Raw genomic sequence first — 18761 nt, 5'->3', positions numbered from 1 at the left:
TATGCTGTGGTCTTTCAGTCTAAATGTCCACCAACAAACAAACTTTGGCACATACACACAATGGAATACGACAGACAACACCTTGAAGAATAAAAGGGAATCTGGAAAACACCTCACAAAAAGGATGAACCTGAATGACATTACACCGAGTGAAATTAATCAATCACAAAAGGAAAATACCGTATGAGACCAGTGCTGTAAATAATTAAGAAAAGTTTACTTGAAAAACATTTTATGATGGTTATGGGGGGTGAAATTATTAATGGGATAGAGGGTAGACATATGTTAACGTGAGTGACAGGGCAGGCAATGTACAAGAGGGAGCTTGGCAGAGGAACAATGAAGGTAGCAGAAGCCACAGGAAGGAATGCAGAGTTAAAGTGAAAAGAGATACCTATTGTTGTAACTGATGGTACAAGGAGGGGATTGCAATCATTGTAATGAAACAAAGTATATATATAATTTGTTTAATGTAAAAATGATGATCTACTCTACTAACCTTCATTCAATTCGCAATAAAAATGTGGCGTGTTTTTTTTAATGTCCATCAGCAGGAGAAGGGAGAAACCAAATTGTGATTATTCACGCACTAGGACTGTTGTTGTTGCTAAGTGCCATTGAGCCCAACTCATAAGGACTTTGTATAAGATTTTCTGGTTGTGGCTGGTGGATTTGAACTATTGACCTTGCAGTTAACATTCCAGTGCTTATCCCACAACACCACATCAGAACTCCACAATAGAATTCGTTGCTAAGTGCTGTCAAGTTGGTTCCGACTCATAACAATTCTGTGCTGTATAGGGTTTTCAAGGAGTAGCTAGTGGGTCTGAACTGCCCACCTGTGGTTAGCAGTCCAGTACTTATACGCCACATCTGAACTCCTACCCTGTAATAAAAAGGAACAAACTTCTGAACAAGCCATCTAGATAAAACCTACAGAAACAATACTAAACTAAAAAGGCCAAACTTAAAAGAGTGCATGCTATATGATTCCACTTTATGAAGTTCTATACATGTAGAATCAATCTAAGGTGACAAAGAAGCAGAAGAATAGTTGTCTCTGGGTAAGAAGTAGAGATTGTGAAGGGAAACAAGAGAACTTTCTGGGGAGATGTATTGGTTGTATGTCTTGATAGGGTTGAGGATTACATGGGTATATCCACTTATCAAAATTGTATAATAATGTATGTATGTACATTTTATCTTTAAAAGAAAACAACTGTGAAAAGTAATCCCAGCTAGTGAGAGTGAGTGAAGGTATGAGTAAAACAGTAATCGTAGAATTTTGATAATGTTGAAGGTGGGTGATGGTTGTGGGCATTCATTCCAATACTATGGATACATTGTATGCATTTGACATTTTAAAAAATAAAAGTTTTAAAATACATACCACTGAAATGTACAGTATTTATTCTCTTCATAGAATGAATATACCTTCTTAAGAAGCTTTCTCTTTCTATGAGCAACAGAACATTTTTTTTTTTAAATCCATGGGGATTCCCTGTGTGTGCTTCGCATGGAGAATTTAAAATGGAGCTCATTATTTTCTCCAGTTCTCCTTGTCTCCACCACCAGCATGTCTCCCATTTAATGGACCATCAGAATGAATATGATAAGCCTGCCTCAGCTATCACCAGCCCCCAAATTAATGCTTCTCTGGTCTCTCAAATATTTATTTCTAGCAAATACTGGTGCAGATGGAGAAATGAGAGCTGCACATACTGGAGAAAATAACGGATTTGACAAATAGATCCCCATCTTCATCTTTTTTCTCACTACTCTCTGAACACAGAGTCCTGGTGTGGCACTGCAGAATAATGCACTGGACCGCAAGATGGATTTGAACCAGAGGTCAATGGATCAAACCCACCAGTTGCTCCTCAGAAACTTTAGCTAGCACTTAACACAACTCTCTGAATACAATGGTCATAAATTAACAAATTCTGGTGTGGTGCTGTGAGTTAATGTGCTGGACTGCAAGGTCAGTTTGAACCACAAGATTAGTGGTTCAAGTTCACCAGTAGCTCCTTAGAAACCCTATGCAGGGTTGGACATGACTTGACAGCACTTAACAACAACAACAAGTTAACAAGAAAATGGATTTCTTTTAATCCCCATGTTCAATTCTTAATTCCTTCTAGAAGACCAACCTGGGCATTTTTTTAATCTCCTAAACCTCTTACTAAGGAGCTCTGGTAGCGTACTGGTTACAAATCGGGCCGCGAACCGCAAGGACAGCAGTTGGAAACTACCAGCTGTTCCGCGGGAGAAAGATGAGGCTTTCTGCTGCCGTAAAGATTTACGCCTCGGAAACCCCGTACAGGGTCGCTATGAATCGGAACCAATTCCACGGCGCAGAACAATAAAAACAATAAACCTCTTAACCGATTGCCACCAAGTAGCTTCTGACTCATGGAGGTTCTAAAGGGCAAAATCACCTGTTCCTTCCGGTTTCCGAGAATGTAAATCTTTACAGGAGCAGACTGCCACATCCTTTTCTGTGGAGATGCTGATGGGTTTGAACTGCCAACCTTGCAGTTAGTAGCCAAATGTTTAACCCCCTGTGCCACTAGGGTTATTTATTGTCTCACATTCAATTATTCTTTGATGCTTTCTTATTTATAAAAATACAGATATAAAATTTCAGGGTAATAAAATTCAGAGAATACTATCAAAATTGATGATCAGTTTCTATACTATTGACTTATAATGTTCAGTCAATACACAAGTCTCTGAACAAGTCATTAAATGTGTTTTACTAATTTGCCTGAGAAAAAATCCCTAGTTTTGCACAAGGCATGTCAGAAGACCATACAAAGGCAAAGAATGAACTCAGGCTTGATCCGTTACTTAAAGACATCTTGTGTTAATACCCTTATATAGTTCATAAGAAGATTTTAAATGAACTAGTACAGAAGGCAATGTGTAGAATCAAATACTGCTGTCAGTTCACTATACAGTTAGCATGATGCTGCTGCTGTTGGATGCCATTAAGTTGGTTCTGACTAAGCGACCCTGTATAGGGTTTTCAGGACTGTAAATCTTTAAATTTTTAAATCATGGAGCAGCTTGTGGATTCGAACTGCTGACCTCAGGGTTAGCAGCCCAATGCATAACCCACTATGCTATCAGGGCTCCTTTAACATCTGATAAAACATTGAAATTAGCTAAAATTAAATTATCTAAAATTTTATACTTTCTAACTTCTGGTGGTGGTTAAGTGCTGTGGAGTTGATTCCGACTCATAGCGACCCTGTACAGGGTTTCCGAGGCTGTAAATCTGTATGGGAGCAGAATGCCTCATCTTTCTCCCGTGGAACCGCTGGTAGTTTCGAACTGCTGACCCTGAATTCTATTCATAAATATTTCTACTTATGTTTTTTAATTTTTATATATTCTCCTGTTAAGAGCAACTCAACAGCACACAACAACAAATTCCGAGTAACAATTTTATAAGAAATTAAATAGCATATATCCAGAAAGAGAAAGTGATCCTGATGCCCGCACATGGATTCGTTCAGTGAATAAACATCTTAGTGTCTCTTCCACACCAGGTATCCTTTTAGGTACTAGAAATAAAACAATGAACAAAACAAAATTTATATCCTCATGGAGCTTACATTCTAGTAAGGAATATAAGCTTATAAAAATGACAAAGGATAATAGTCGCAAGAGAATGAATTAGGGTAAAACTGAAAGGGTGCACAGGATACTATTTAATATTAGCTGGTCAGGAAACGTTTCTCAGTTGCACTGACATATGAATAAAACTGGAAGAAAGTGAAGTTCCAGAATTCTAGGCAAAGGAAATGATAAAGTGCAAAGGTCCAGGGCCTCAATCAACATGCAAATTCAAGAAATTGCCCGGGTCAGTGAGGCTACAATGGAGTGAATTCCACTATGAACTATGGGAGATGAGGGGTAAGAAGGGGTGGGGAGCAGATTATCTAGGCCTTTGTAGGCCATTTTAAGGATCTGGGTTTCTAGTGTGAAAGAGATGGAAAGCCATTCAGCTCTGAACAGCAATGAACCTATTTAATGGTTTTAAAGAAATCGCTCTAGCTGTATATGCAGAGTAGGTGGTAAGGGAATAAAGTTTGAAGCAGAAAGACCATTTCACTTTAGAGATCACAATGTGCTCAAAGGAATATTTTAACTTTACTTGCTTGTAGGCTGTGTTTTATTATACACCTCAATATATCCAGTAACTAACAATGGTCAGTGGAATTGCTCTATTGTTTGCCACTGGCTTGGGGGTTAGAGTCCTTTAAGGAGAACCAAGAGTCACCCATTATATGTTGCTTTTCACGCTCTAATTTAATCTATCAGCTAGTGGCTCCTCTACCAACTGTAGTTGTTGTTAAGTGCCACTGAAATAGTTCCAACTCATAGCAACCCTCTATAGGGTTTCCAAGAAGCAGCTGGTAGGTTTGAACCACTGACCTTGTGGTCCAGTGCTTATCTTACAGTGCCACAACCTTTAACCAATTAATCTAAGGTAAGTGAGACAAACCTTGTTAGTTTCCTACACAATTATCCTTTTGTAAAAATTTCCCTTACAAAATAGCAAAGCCAGAAACAAAACAGCTAAAAACAAATATTTTGTGTGCTTGATATGAAAGGTTTCACATTATTGTAGTTACTCATTCCATTCAAAATCCATTCCTGAAAGATTAACTAAAATAAAAATATACTGCAAACTAATAACCATCAATTTCTCCAAAACTTCCATTTCATAATTAACTTATGAAATCCTTATAAAGACAGTCATTTTCCTATCTCCGATTTAAGTTTTGTAAATGAAATGCCTATCATAGCCTCACCTAAACCATGTTGTTACCACTTTCAGTTATAAAAAAACTGAGGTGGAAAACCACAAAACACTTCAAACGACGCCATCTTTGATTGGTTTAAGAGGGTGTCAGAAACACATGATTTCCTGCACACTTTGGTGATTTCATTCTATGCACAAAGCACTCCAATAAATTAAATCATATTGCTTGTGTCATGGATCACAGCTGGTGTGCCTAAGTAGTGCTCTTTGACAATGAGCAAGCAATACAAAATAAGATTGATACCACTCTTTAAAATCCCATTTTCAGCATCTTGAATACTGTTACCAGAAAGGATTTTAAAACAAATACAAGCACTACAATATAATTCATTTCAGTTTTGCAGAAACCTACTTTCCACAAATTTGATGGCTTTTTTTTTTCTTTTCAAATAGCAGACATCCACAGTATTGAAGGGAACTGTGGTGGGGGTGGGGAGAGGCTATTAGAATGGCTATTCCAGCTTTTGCTTACCAGTAGATCTTTCACGGGCTGGGGGAGGGGGTAGAAGCTAAGTAGGAACTCTGGGACTTTCACAGACATGTCTATATCCCAGTCTTATTTCCTTATCTTCAATGTATAGTGTGAAGAATCTACCTCTCCTAAATTCTACAGACAAGTAAGATTTCCTCCTCTGGGACACTATCCTAACCACTCCAGGTTTTTTCTTAATCCCCCCCTTTTCCTTTTTCTTTCCTTCAATTACAATCTCTACTTCGTTTTGTTGTTTCATCTTCTTGTACTAAAGGCATTCTAGCGAAATGCCTTATGTCATTCCTGAGATAATGAGAGGCAGAAATAAATAATAATTTCTTTTTCCAGGTCTAAATTTAAATATAGCAGGTGGGGAGAGATGGTGAAAAAGGGTGTGTGGGGGTGTCTACCGCAAGATTTTTCGGTCTCTAGGAGAGAAAATGCTAAAAGCATTTGAGAAGCGTGTGTGTGTGTGTGTGTGTGTGTGTGTGTGTGTGTGTGCGCGCGCGCGCGCGCGCGCGTACTGTAGTCCTTAGGGCCAACGGAAGAATTCAGGAAAAGGGGGTGCATGGAGAAAAAGATCGATCGAGGCAGTGACCCACCTCCTACCTTTTCCGACCCCTCCCCACTCCACTGCAGTGTTCAGAGCTTCCCAGAAAGCTCATAGTCCGAAGACTAGATTCACGACACCACAGTAGGGATGGAGCCCTGAACCAGCAGTCTGGGGAGAAAGGGAGATGGGGACTGAGCAGAAATGGGAGATGGGAAGCGCTCTGACTAAAGAGGTGAAAAAGCCAGAACCACCAGTTAGATCGCCGGCCGAGATGAGATGGTACAGATGCTAGAAGGCAGACGCAAGTACCTACCCGGAACAGGCGTGGAGGGGGATGCCTCAGGCACCTCTGGCCTCTTCTCCTTAGCCTTCTCCCTCTGCTGTTGCTGCTGATGTTGCTGGATGAGGCTGAGGTCCGAGCGGCTGAGCTCGGCACTAGCGGCCGCAGGGACCAGCCGCGCCTTTAGCAACACCGCGGCCAGGCCGAGGAGCAGAGTGCAGGGGACCGCCATGGCCAAGAGCCAGAGGGCCGCGGCGGCATATTGGGGGTGCAGGCAGCGGCGGACGCCTGGGCTACGGGCTCCTGGCCGAGACCGCTCGCTTGCTCCTCCTCGCGCCGTCTGCCGCACACACCCTCACCGCCAGAAGGAGGGGGCGCGGAGGCGGGGAAGAAGGAGGGGGAAGCTTGCCTTCTCCCGCACGTGACCCACTGGGAACGGCGAGTGTGGGGCTCACTGACCACCAGCCGGCAAACACCCCGGACCCTGCTGGTCCGAGACTACACGCTGGGCGCCGTGCTGGAGGCATTGTTCGGGGTAAAGGCTTGGGAGGGAAAATGGGAGGACTTTCTGGGTACTAGTAGACTTTCAGATTCACCAACCTCTAAAGAAACACTGGAAACCTTTGTAGAAAGTAAAATGCACGCCCCCCCCACCCCATCCCCTGACTAGCACACACCAGTCAGCAAAGTACGCGGATGCCCTTATAACACACTTAGGCTAGCACTAACACATAATGATTTGAATAACTGTTTTAAGCATTCGGCTGTTGATAAATGCTGTCAAGTCAGTTGAACTCATAGAGCAGAAAGCCTTATCTTTATCCCGCAGAGCAGCTGATGGGCTTGAACTGCGGACCTTGTAGCCACCTGTTAATCCAAAAATAACTTTGTTTTTGTGTCTCCATTTTGAAGTAACTAAGAAGACAATACATAAGCCATAATCTTGCAATAAGCAACCAAACCTACTGCTATTGAGTGGATTTTGCAATGCTATAGGGTTTCCAAGACTGTAAATCCTACCGAGCAGGAGCTGCGGATGAGTTTGAACCCAGATCTTGTAGTACGTGCCAACGGCCTAATCCATAGACAGTACAAAATAAAATAAATAAAACATTTCTTTCCGGACCGATTTCTTTTGATTCCAGCAGAGACCCTAAATGGGTTCTGGATGTTTCTTTCCACAGAAAGTCGTACCTGGTGTGGCGCTGTGGGTTAATGCGCTAGACTGAAAATCCATTTCAACTGCAAGGTCTGCAGTTCAAGCTCACCAGCTGCTCCTCGGAAACACTATACAGGGTTGCTATGGGTCAGACTGACTAGAAAACACTTAACAACAACATGATAAGGAGTGGAGCCATGGGATAAACACTTGATCTTAAGGTCGGTTTATACCGGCTCAAACTCACCAGCCTTTTTAGAAACCCTATGTTGTTGTTGTGAAGTGCCTTCAAGCTGATTCCGACCCTGCATAGTTTCCAAGGAGCTTCTGGTGAGCTTTACCCCCGACCTTGCAGTTCAAACGACTTTGCAGTCAGGGACTCTATTAGTTGGCAACAACTCTACAGCACTGAACAACATGGTAAGAGCACACAAGAGCTACTTTCTCTTCTGCCCTACTTCTCTCCTAATACTTTTGCCTTCCATTCCCCACTTTATCTGTTTTTTGATAACTGTTAGATTGGAGGAAAACTCACAAACAACCTGCAATATGCAGAAGATGATACAATCTTGCTTGCTGAAAGTGAACAGGATTAAAAAAATTACTGGTGAAGATCAAAGAACAAAGTCTTCAGTATGGGTTGCACCTCGAATCAACTATAGACAGTCATGGGGAGCAGCAGTTAAGGAATCAAAGGACATATTGCATTAGGCAAATCTGCTGCTCAAAGACCTCTTTAAAGTGTTGAAGAGCAAAGATGTCAACATAAGGACTAAAGTGTGCCTGACCCAAGCCATGGTATTTTCAATAACCTCATATGCATGCAAAAGCTGGACAGTGAATAAGGAAAACCGTAGAAGAATTGATGCTTTTGAGTTATGGTGTTGGAGGAGAATATTGAAAGTGCCATGGGCTGCCAAAAGAACCAATAGATCTGTGTTGGAAGAAGTGCAGCCAGAGTGCTCCTTGGAGGCCAAGATGGCCAAACTTCATCTCTCATACTTTGGACATATTGTCAGGAGGGACCAGTCGCTGGAGAAGGATATCATATTTGGTAAGGTGAAGGGTCAGAGAAAAAGAGGAAGACCCCCAATGAGATGGATTGGCCAAGTGGCAGCATCGATGGACTCAAGCGTGGCAACAGTAGTGAGGTTGGCCCAGGATCGGGCAGCGTTTTGTTCTGCTATGCATAAGGTCACTCACTATGAGTCAGTACTGACTCCATGGCACCTAACAAAAACAACAACATTGAGGATGGCCTGGTGTGGTGCTGTGGGTTAATTCGCCAGACGGCAAAGCTGTTTGAACAGCAAGATTGGCGGTTCAAGCTCACCAGCTGCTTCTCAGAACCCTTCTCAGAACCGACTCTATGGCACTTAACAACAATATTGAGGATGGATTGGGGTGATTGGGGTGGAATGGGTGGGAAGAGGTCTGATTACAGGTATTTGAAAACCCCATGATGAGTTGTCAAAGAATCAACAGAGATGGTTAATTGGTTGGGAAGGAGAAGAGGGAGATTGATGTGACTGATTTTTGTTGTTAAGTGTTGTCAAGTCAGTTCCAACTCATAGCGCCCCTGTATAGGGTTTCTAGGTAGTGGCTAGTGTGGATTTAAATTACTAACCTTCTCTTTAGCAGTCTAGTGCTTTTTGTGCAGTGCCATACCAGGACTCTGAATGTGAATAATTGTTGTTGTAGTTGTTTAATGCCATCGAGTCAATTCTGACTCATAGTGACCCATGTAGGGTTTCCAATGAGTAGCTGGTAGATTTTAATTGCTGACCTTGGGCTTATCAATCTAATGCATATCCTACAGCACTACACCAGGACTCCATTTTCCCTATGGTGATGGTGGTTATGTGCTGTGGAGTAGGTTCCAACTCCTAGCAACCCTGTATAGGGTTTCTGAGGAGCAGCGGGTGAGTTTGAACCACTGACCTTGCAGTTCAAATGACTTTGCAGTCTGGCACATTAACCCACAGTGTCACACCAGGACTCTAGGACACCCTATTCAATACTGCAAGTTGAGGCTTGAATTTTTTCATCAGTTCTTTCAATTTATGAAGTACTGAGCGTGTTCTTCCCTTTTGGTTTTCTAACTCCAGGTCTTTGCACATTTCATTATAATACTTGACTTAATCTTCTTGAGCAACCCTTTGAATTTTTCTGTTCAGCTCTTTTATTTCTTCATTTCTTCCAGTTGCTTTAAGTTCTGTATGCTCAAAATCAAGTTTCAGAGTCTCTTCTGACATCCATTTTGGTCAGTTCTTTCTTTCGTGACTTTTCAATGACCTTTTGCTTTCTTTATGGATGATGTTCTTGATGTCATCATATAACTCTTCTGTTTTTGGTTATTGGTTTCTAATACATCAAATCTGTTCTTGAAATGGTCTCTATATTTGGTGGGATTATGTTCAAGGTCATATTTTTGCTCTTTTGAACTTTTAAAATTTTTCTTTAACCTCAGCTTAAACTTGCATATGAGCAATTGATGGTCTGCTTCACTGTTGGCCCCTAGACTTGTTTTGATTGATTATATTGAGCTTCCTCATCATCTCTTCCCACAGACTTAGTCAATTTTTATTTCTGTGTCTTCCATCTGATGTTGTTGTTGTTAGGTGCTATCGAGTCAGTGACGACTCATAGCAACCTAATGCACAACAGAACGAAACACTGCCCTATCCTGGGCCAACCTCACTACTATTGCCACGCTTGAGTCCATCAATGCTGCCACTTGGCCAATCCATCTCTTTAGGGGTCATCCTCTTTTTCTCTGACCCTCCACCTTACCAAATATGATATCCTTCTCCAGCGACTGGTCCCTCCTGACAATATGTCCAAAGTATGAGAGACGAAGTTTGGCCCTCTTGGCCTCCAAGAAGCACTCTGGCTGCGCTTTTTCCAAAACAGATCTGTTGGTTCTTTTGACAGCCCATGGCACTTTCAATATTCTCCTCCAACACCATAACTCAAAAGCATTCATTTTTCTGCGGTCTTCCTTATTCACTGTCCAGCTTTTGAATGCATATGAGGTTATTGAAAATGCCATGGCTTGGATCAGGCACACTTTAGTCCTCAAGCTGACATTTTTGCTCTTCAACACTTAAAAAAGGTCTCATGCAGCAGATTTGCCTAATGCAATACGTCATTTGATTTCTTGACTGCTGCTTCTGTGAGTGTTGATAGTTGATCCAAGAAGAACGAAGTCCTTGACAACTTCAATCTTTTCGCTATTGATAAGAACTTATTGGTCCGGTGGTGAGGATTTTTGTTTCCTTTATATTGAGATGTAAATCTCAATGTAAATACATCTGATGAGCTCTATGTATATTGTTGCTTTTTATGTTACTGAAAAGGGTCATTGGGATGAATAAGACGGTCTTGCAAAGTTCTATCACGTGATCTCCAGCATCATTTCTATCATCAAGGTCATATATTCCAACTAATCTTTTCTCTTTATTTCCAACTTTTGCATTCCATTAATCAGTAATTATTGATGCATCTTGATTGTGTGTTTGATCAATTTCATACTGAATAAATTGATAGAACTCTTCAATTTCATCATCACTGGCTTCAGTGGTTGATGTGTAAATTTAAATAATAATGGTACTAACTGATCTTTCTTGTAGGCATATGGATATTATCCTACCACAAACAGCATTGTACCTCAAAATAGATCTTGAAATGTTCTTTTTGGAGATGAATATGACATAATTGCTCTTTAATTTGTCATTCTGGGCATAGAAAGCAATATGATTCCTGATTGAAAATTGCCGATACTAGTCTATCTCAATTCACTAATGCCTAGGATCCCACTCTAACATATTAAAGATGATTAGGCCACCATGAGGCAGGATGACTGAAATCCTGGTGATATTCATTTCTTTCTGACCTGGCAGTCAGGTTTTTGGAGGCATTTCCATTTTTCCTTTCTTCTCTCCAGGAGCAGTTGTAACTTGGAAGAAAATGAAGCAAAAACAGTTTGAGGACACTAGAATAAGTTTTCTGTGAAGCCTTCACTAGAATGGGTCTTCCAGAATACTTAATTGCACTCACTAAGGCCTAGAATATCTGTCATTTCTTTTTAACCACTTCCAATTTTCCTAGATTCATACTTTCCACATTCTGCAGCTGTTTCTTTTCATACTTAGTTGTGCCTTATCAGCAAATGAAGATCCTGACAGCTTTGCTCCATTCACATCATTAATGTCAACACAATTTTGAGGAGGCAGCTCTTCCCCAGAAAAGTTACCAACAAAAAATAGATCTTTAGTGATGGTCATGTATGAGATAGCATAGTTTGAATTTGATCAAACTGTGACATCATCCAATGATGATCATGATTAATTCTATTTATTTGACTGATTGTATGATGTCCTTTTCCATCCTCACAATTCTTGTATGTTTCTCCTAATGTTTCTAACTTGCTAGGAAAGAATAAACTTCTTAGGAGTGAAAAATAATTCTCTGGTGAAGGGTAAGAAATTGTTGCTGTTGTTGTTGTTAGGTATCATCAAGTCTGTAAGAGCTCATAGCACTCCTATGTACAACAGAACAAAACACTTCCTGGTCCTAGGTCAAACTCACAATCATTGCTATGACTGAGCCCCATTGCTGCTGCCTCTTGGCCAATCCATCTCATTGGGAGTCTTCTTCTTTTCCTCCAACCCTCTACTTTACCAAACATGATAGCCTTCTCCACAGATTGGTCCCTCCTGAAAATATGTCCTAAATATGAGAGACAAAGTTTGGCCATCCTGGCTTCCAAGGAGCACTCTGGCTGTACTGCTTCCAACACAGATCTGTTTGTTCTTTTGGAAGTCCATCGTCCTTTCAATATTCTCCTCCAACACCATAACTCAAATACATCAATTCTACAGTTTTCCTTATTTACTGTTCAACTTTTGTATGCATATAAGGTTACTGAAAATACCATGGCTTGGTACAGGTGCACCTTAGTCCTCAAGTTGACATCTTTGCTCTTCAACACTTTAAAGAGTTCTTGTGCATCAGATTTGACTAATGCAATATGTTGTTTGATTTCTTGCCTGCTGCTTCCATGAGTATTGATGGTTAATTGAGCAAAATTAAGCCTCTGACAACTTCAATCTTTTCTCCATTTATATGGATGTTGTTTATTGTTCCAAGTGGTGAGGATTTTTGTTTTCTTTACATTAAGGTTCAACTGATACTGAAGGCTGTGGTCTTTGATCTTCATCAGTAACTATTTTAAATCATCTTGGCTTTCAGCAGAGAAAATAGTACCTATAAAAAACACACCAAAAACACAAAGCAGACTCATTGCCATTGAGTCCATTCCAATTCATAGCAATCCTATGTAGGGTTTCTGAGGCTGTAAACCTTTACGGTAGCAGACAGCCTCGTCTTTCTCCTGTGGAACAACTAGCTGTTTTTGTTAAGTACCATTGAGTTGGTTCTGACTCATAGTGAACTTCTATAGAGTTTCCAAGGAGTGGCTGGTGAGTTTGAACCACCGACCTTGTGTTCAAACCAACCTTGTGGTCCAGTGTTTTGTCCTACAGCCTGGCTGGTTTGAATTGCAGAACTTGTAGTTAGCAGTTCAGTGCTTAACCCATAGTGCCACTAGGGTTCCTTACTTATAGAACCCATAATGTAATAATATTACCAATAACAATTAGTATTAATAATAACTAATAAAATGCATAAAGTAATATTTTTGACAATTAATAAAGAGTATTTTGTCCTCATAATATTCTCAAAGGAACTCTGCAACATAACTAACATTCTGAGCCAATGGAAACACTAAAATTTAGAAAGGCTATAAATCTTACCCAAGACTACACAAATAGTATGAGAATTCATCCTTGTGCATTGTTTGAAACCTTTATCATGAGCTTGTGCTGTGTTTTAAACAGAAAAAAAAAAAAAAGTGTTTGAAATATAAATGCCAAAGGGAATCCCTTCATGTGGAATATTGCTGTTCCATCCCTGTTTTCCTTGCCTATGTGAGCAGGAGCTACTGAGGGCAGAGGGATTTCTGAGCTGAATGCAGGGAGCTGTCTTTGTTTTATTTTCTCCCAAGTTACATCTGCTTCTGGAGAGAAGAAAGGGGAAAATGGAAATGCCTCCAAAAACCTGACTGACAGATCAGAAGGAAAAGAATATTGCCAGGATTTCAGTCAACCTATCTCATGGTGGCCGGGTCATCTTTAATGTCTTAGAGATGATTTATTGGAGGGAAAGTTCCTGACTGATGGTCCCTAGTAAATGGGCATAAAATTCTCAAGCACTATGGACTATTCCTTAATCAAGAGCACTGATAGTTCTAAAATGCTTACTTTCTGGGCAATATACTCATGCCATATTTATTTGGTTGAAGTAGAGTCAGTTTTCTTGATATGGCTCTTCTATGCATAGTCTTTATAACTCTCACCAAACCATACAAATAGGGTGTATGGGGACTCTAACATGGGAACTGGTCGGTTTTGGTATTCTGTTGAATTTTAAATGATCCATCTCAAAAGCAGGAATGGGGCATTTCACAGCCATAAAGAAAGAAGATCCACAAACAGAGCATGTCTTTTGGATCACAAGATCCTTGCACAGAGAGGTGGCAGGGACGTCGAGAGACAAAGAGTTGGGATTCCCAGCCCACAGACCTGGCTTAAAGGATGGGATGTCCTTTGGGCATTTAACAACAGCGCTAAAGGAGCTTGGAACATTTTCCCAAATCAGGCAGACCACGGGACCACATGGCTGAGATGCCCAGAATGAGAGAGGCATGTCTGACCAGAGAACTTCTGTATCCTGAGTTGTTTCTAATCCTAAATGTACCCAGTTAACTTCCCTAATAAACTCCATAATCATGAGTATTGTCTGTGAGTTCTATGTAGTCATTGCCACAAATTATCAAACCCAGATGAGAAATAGTGCTGTGGGAGGAATGGTTGGTATCAGCATAAGGTAAAGGTTGGAGGGTAGAGGCATGTCTGACCTCTGCCTCGTATGAATTAGCCTTGGTCTGGAGATATCTTTCCTACTATCTTGTGAAGCCAGAAGACATCAGATGCTGCCTCCATGCCATTTTTGGTAATGGGTACAATCTGGGTTAGTAGTTGGTGAATTTTAAAAGGTGGTCTTAAAGTCAAGAACCATAAAAATCAATATATTTTCAGTGTGATGAATCACTTTTTGTCAAGGTCTTATGTTGGGGTCCTGCCTCGACAAGGAAGTGTGGGTGTCATGAAGAAGGGAGATTTGGCGGCGAAAATGATAGAGAAAGAGAGAGACGAAATATATACAAAAAAGACAGACACACAGATATGATGCAAGCTGGCAGGTAGACAAATCTGCAAACATATTGCCTAGCATTGCCCAGCATTGCATGCAGAAGTCACTCAACTCAGCCTTTTATTCTCTTTTTTAGGGAGGGATTTGTTACAAAAGAAGGATGTAATTCACTCAGGGAGGATGTCACAAAGGGAGGATGTGATTAAGACAGGATACAGAACTGAAATGTGATTAATCATTCAAAACAGGACATAATGATTCACAGGAACAACTTTTAAGATATTTTCATAGTTTTTCTTAACAATCTAACATTTTTATTTTTACAGAAAAAAGGTTCAATCAAGCTGTTATATATTAATTTTAGCCTTAAATGATCTAGAGCAGTGACGTGAGGTTTCTTTAGGATACTTAACATAAAGCAAGGTTCCTGAAAGGAACTTTTGTTTGTGAGCTAGATCTCAGGCACCGGGCTTCATTTATCTATACCTAAAATACTACATTGTTCTTAATATTCCTATATCCTTTCAGGAGGAAGAAGAACATCTGGGTTAAACTGATTATATTCAGAGGTGGTTAATGGGGCTGCCACTGATCAACTCAGGGTCTGCGTATGCTGTCCCCAGCAACTTTTATATAGTTTTTCTTGTCATGGTCTTGTTAACTCCCACCAAATGGTTGAGTGGAATTATGCAAATTCGTTTTTGTAGCCCAGCAAGGGGGTTGGATAGTTTGCTAATAATGCAAATAAGACATATGATACACTTATGGCAGTTGTTATTAACTGCTTTGGTGTTGTTTCTGACTCATAGTGACTGGTGGACTTGAATTGCCAGCCTTCTGGTTAGTAGTCCAGTGCTTATCCTACAGCACTACACCAGAACTCACCTTATGGGGTTGGGACCATGCAAATAAGGTGTATGAAATCATAACAAGGGACTGGTCAGTTTTACCATCCCGCTAGTCTTAAAGTGAGCCATCACATAGACAGACTGTAGACCTACCACCAAGAAAAAATGGAAGTAGAGTGCATCCTTTGGACCATGGATCCTTGCACTGGAAACCACCTAGACCCAGGAGACAGACAGCTGTAACATTGGAGATGGTGAGAAGCAGCAACAGAGAATGGAAGCAGCAAAGCCAGACTAGTGTGAGGCAGTTGCAGTGGGCTTCCCAGCCCATGAAGCAAGAAAGCTGAGGGATTTGGAGCAGAAGGTTTGCTGGTGCAGTGAGGTGCCTCTGGGAACTTATCCATGGAGCTAAAGAGCTTTGTGACACTTGCATGACCCAGTCCAAGAGGATAGAGACCAAGAGTCAGCCTAAGAGCATGGCTGAGCTCTCTTGACTGAAGAATTGTATATGGAGTCATTCCTTATCCTAATTGTAACCTGTTACATCTCTAGTAAACCTCACAGTCATGAGTATTATCTATGAGTTCTATGTGGTCAATGCAAAGAATTATTGAACCCAGCAGAGTTAAGGGTGCCAGGGGAGGGACATCTATTGCCAGAATCAGTAAAGAGGTTAGTGAGATGAGATACGTCTAACTTCCACTTCGTAGGAAACAGCCTTGGGCTGCTGCTATTGGGAATTCTTTCTTTGTCCTAGGAATTTAGAGGAGGTCAGAGGACTCTGCCAAACCATTAAGGTTTCATGCTTAATACAGTATAATCATTAATATTAGAAATTCTTCATTTTTATAAAATACCCCAAGAGTCAGCAGAAAGCAAAGTATAATTTGTTGTTGTTAAGTGCCGTCAAATCAGTTCTGACTCACAGCAACACTGTATAGGGTTCCCAGGGGGCATCTGGTGGGTTTGAACTGCCAACCTTGTGGTTAGCATTCCAGTGCTTGCCATACAGTGCTACACCAGGACTCCAAATTGCACATTATACCTCATTTATTTTCAAGAATCTTAAAAAAAAACACACACACAAGGAGGGGCTTCTGAAGCAAGATGGCAGAGTAGGCAGGCACACTGAACAGATCCTATACAACAAAGATATGGGAAACCAAATGGTGATGCTGGAGCCCTGAACTTCAGAAGATAGGGCAGAGAGGTGAACTGAGTACCACTGGAAGATGAAGCTGAACAGGAGCAGCAAAAGAGAAGAAAAATGGGCAGGTTGTCTGATGACATGGAGTGATGTGACCATACTGAACTTCTGTGAGCTGCTGTTGGTATAATACATTTGCAGGCACAGGACACAGCTGGAGGTTGAAGGCAACGGAGGTGCAATTATCTCTTGTTCAATGCACTCTTGGTTACTGGGGACTTGTCCAGTCCCCAGTCTCACAAATCCAGCAGCCAATGGTACCCCATCTTGTGCAGCCTCAGCTTTGCCTGAGGTGAGACACTAGGAGTGCCCCCCTGCTTCTGGAGGTACGTAAACCCACCCTAACTATGCCACACAAACAAGGAACATAGAACTGCATTCACACTTCCAGTCTCTATCACATCCACCAGGAGACAGATGGTAAGTGCCTGAGAACATACCAGCATATAACCATCAATTAATTACAAATACAATGATACCACAATAGCTCGGAGAAAAGAGATAATTTCATCTTACATGAAGAAATAAGACAAAGTGCCTCAAAAAACTGAGATATACAGAATCAGAAAATATAATACCAGAAAGGGTACTAGAACTACTTGATAAGGAATTTAAAAGAATAATAGCTAGGTACTTTCAACAGATTGAGAGGCAGATTGAGGAAAACAAGAACATAGAAAAAAAATAGGAAAAATCAGGAAAACACTCACTATAACAACTGGCAAGATAAATGAAAAAATTAGAAACCATACAAAAGCAGCAATAAGAAAGCCAGATTAATACTAAGATTTCAGAAAATACATTGAAAGGATAAAGAAACTGAGTTGAATCAATGGGAGGTCAAATTACTGAGCTTGCAGACAAATCACTTAATATTCATCTGCTAGAGAAAAAAAATCAGAAAAAAAATAATTTAAATCCAAAGAAAGTCTCTAAGATTTATGTGGCACATATCAAAAAAATAATTTATGTATGATTGGAATTCCAGAACGGAACAGGTAGAGACCAAAGAAAAGAGAGAGAGAGAGAGAGAGAGAGAGAAAATTGTAGAAGAGTTGTTGGAAGATTTCTTTAACAGCATGAAAAATGAGAATTTAACCATTCAAGAAGTTAAACAAACTCCAAACAGACAGGGGATCCCAAAATAAATTCACCAAGACATGATCAAACTTTCATAACTAAAGACAAAGAATCCTGAAAGCAGCTTGGAAGAAATGAAAAGTTACCTACAAAGGAGACCTCATAAAACTAAATGCTGATTGTCAGCAAAAACCATGCAGGCAAGAAGACAGTGGGATGACATATATAAAACTCTGAAAGAAAAATTGTCAACCAAAAATCATATAACCAGCAAACTTGTTCATCAAACTGTGGTAAAATCAGGGCATTTCCAAATAAACAGAAATTGTACTAAGGCACAAGTGTTGGTCTCTCCATGTGTGGAAGAAAGAGTGATGAAAATTGAAGATGCTTCAAATCAGCTACTTCAATAGACCAACAGAGCAGGCGTACATCAGTCATCACGACTCTGAGACCAGAAGAACTAGATGATGACAAGCTACAATTAGCAATTGCTCTGAAAGGGATCACATTAGACGGTCCCAGAGAAAAGTGGGAAGAGATGTGGAACAAAACTCAAAATGCTCTATCTAAAACACCCGGCTTACTGGGCAGAGGAACTGGAGGAGATCTGAGATGATGTTCCTTGACCATCCTTCAGGTCTGGAATGGAACTTATCCTTGTGACCCAATTTTCAGTCAAGTGATAAGCATATAGGGGAGAGAACAACACTAGTAGGTATGCTCACTCTGAAATGTAAATCATTTAGTATGAAAAAAAAAAAAAAGCAACATTTATCTACAGACAAAACTGAGAAGGGATGGGAAAGAGGGTGGCATGGAAACAGGAAGTACAAGTAGGAGGATGGATAACTGTTGCTACATGGAAGGGATTTTATAATCATTGAGATGAAACAAAGTGTATGATTTGTCCAAAGTAAAACACATGATCTTCTTTATAAACCTTTACTAAATTCACAAGTGGAAAATAAAAAATTATAAAAACCAGGTCAACCTTACAAAAATTACTTAAGGGAGTTCTTCAGACGGAAAATCAAAAACAGCAGACAACAA

The 18761-nt window shown here is 40.5% G+C and overlaps 1 protein-coding gene across 1 annotated transcript in view; it reads right to left on the bottom strand.

The window, feature by feature from the left end:
- Positions 1 to 6371, bottom strand: part of FAM171B (family with sequence similarity 171, member B) — a 78069-nt gene extending 71698 nt beyond the window's left edge. Inside the window, exon 1 of the mRNA XM_006864066.1 lies at positions 6173 to 6371. Within this exon, the coding sequence (XP_006864128.1) occupies positions 6173 to 6371 (199 nt within the window). The remainder of the gene's footprint in view (positions 1 to 6172) is intronic.
- Between the last annotated feature and the right edge of the window lie 12390 nt (positions 6372 to 18761).

The sequence above is a fragment of the Chrysochloris asiatica genome, unplaced genomic scaffold (assembly GCF_000296735.1).
Source record: "Chrysochloris asiatica unplaced genomic scaffold, ChrAsi1.0 scaffold00059, whole genome shotgun sequence".
Lineage (NCBI taxonomy): Eukaryota > Metazoa > Chordata > Mammalia > Afrosoricida > Chrysochloridae > Chrysochloris > Chrysochloris asiatica.
This window is presented reverse-complemented; position numbering and strand designations above follow the sequence as displayed.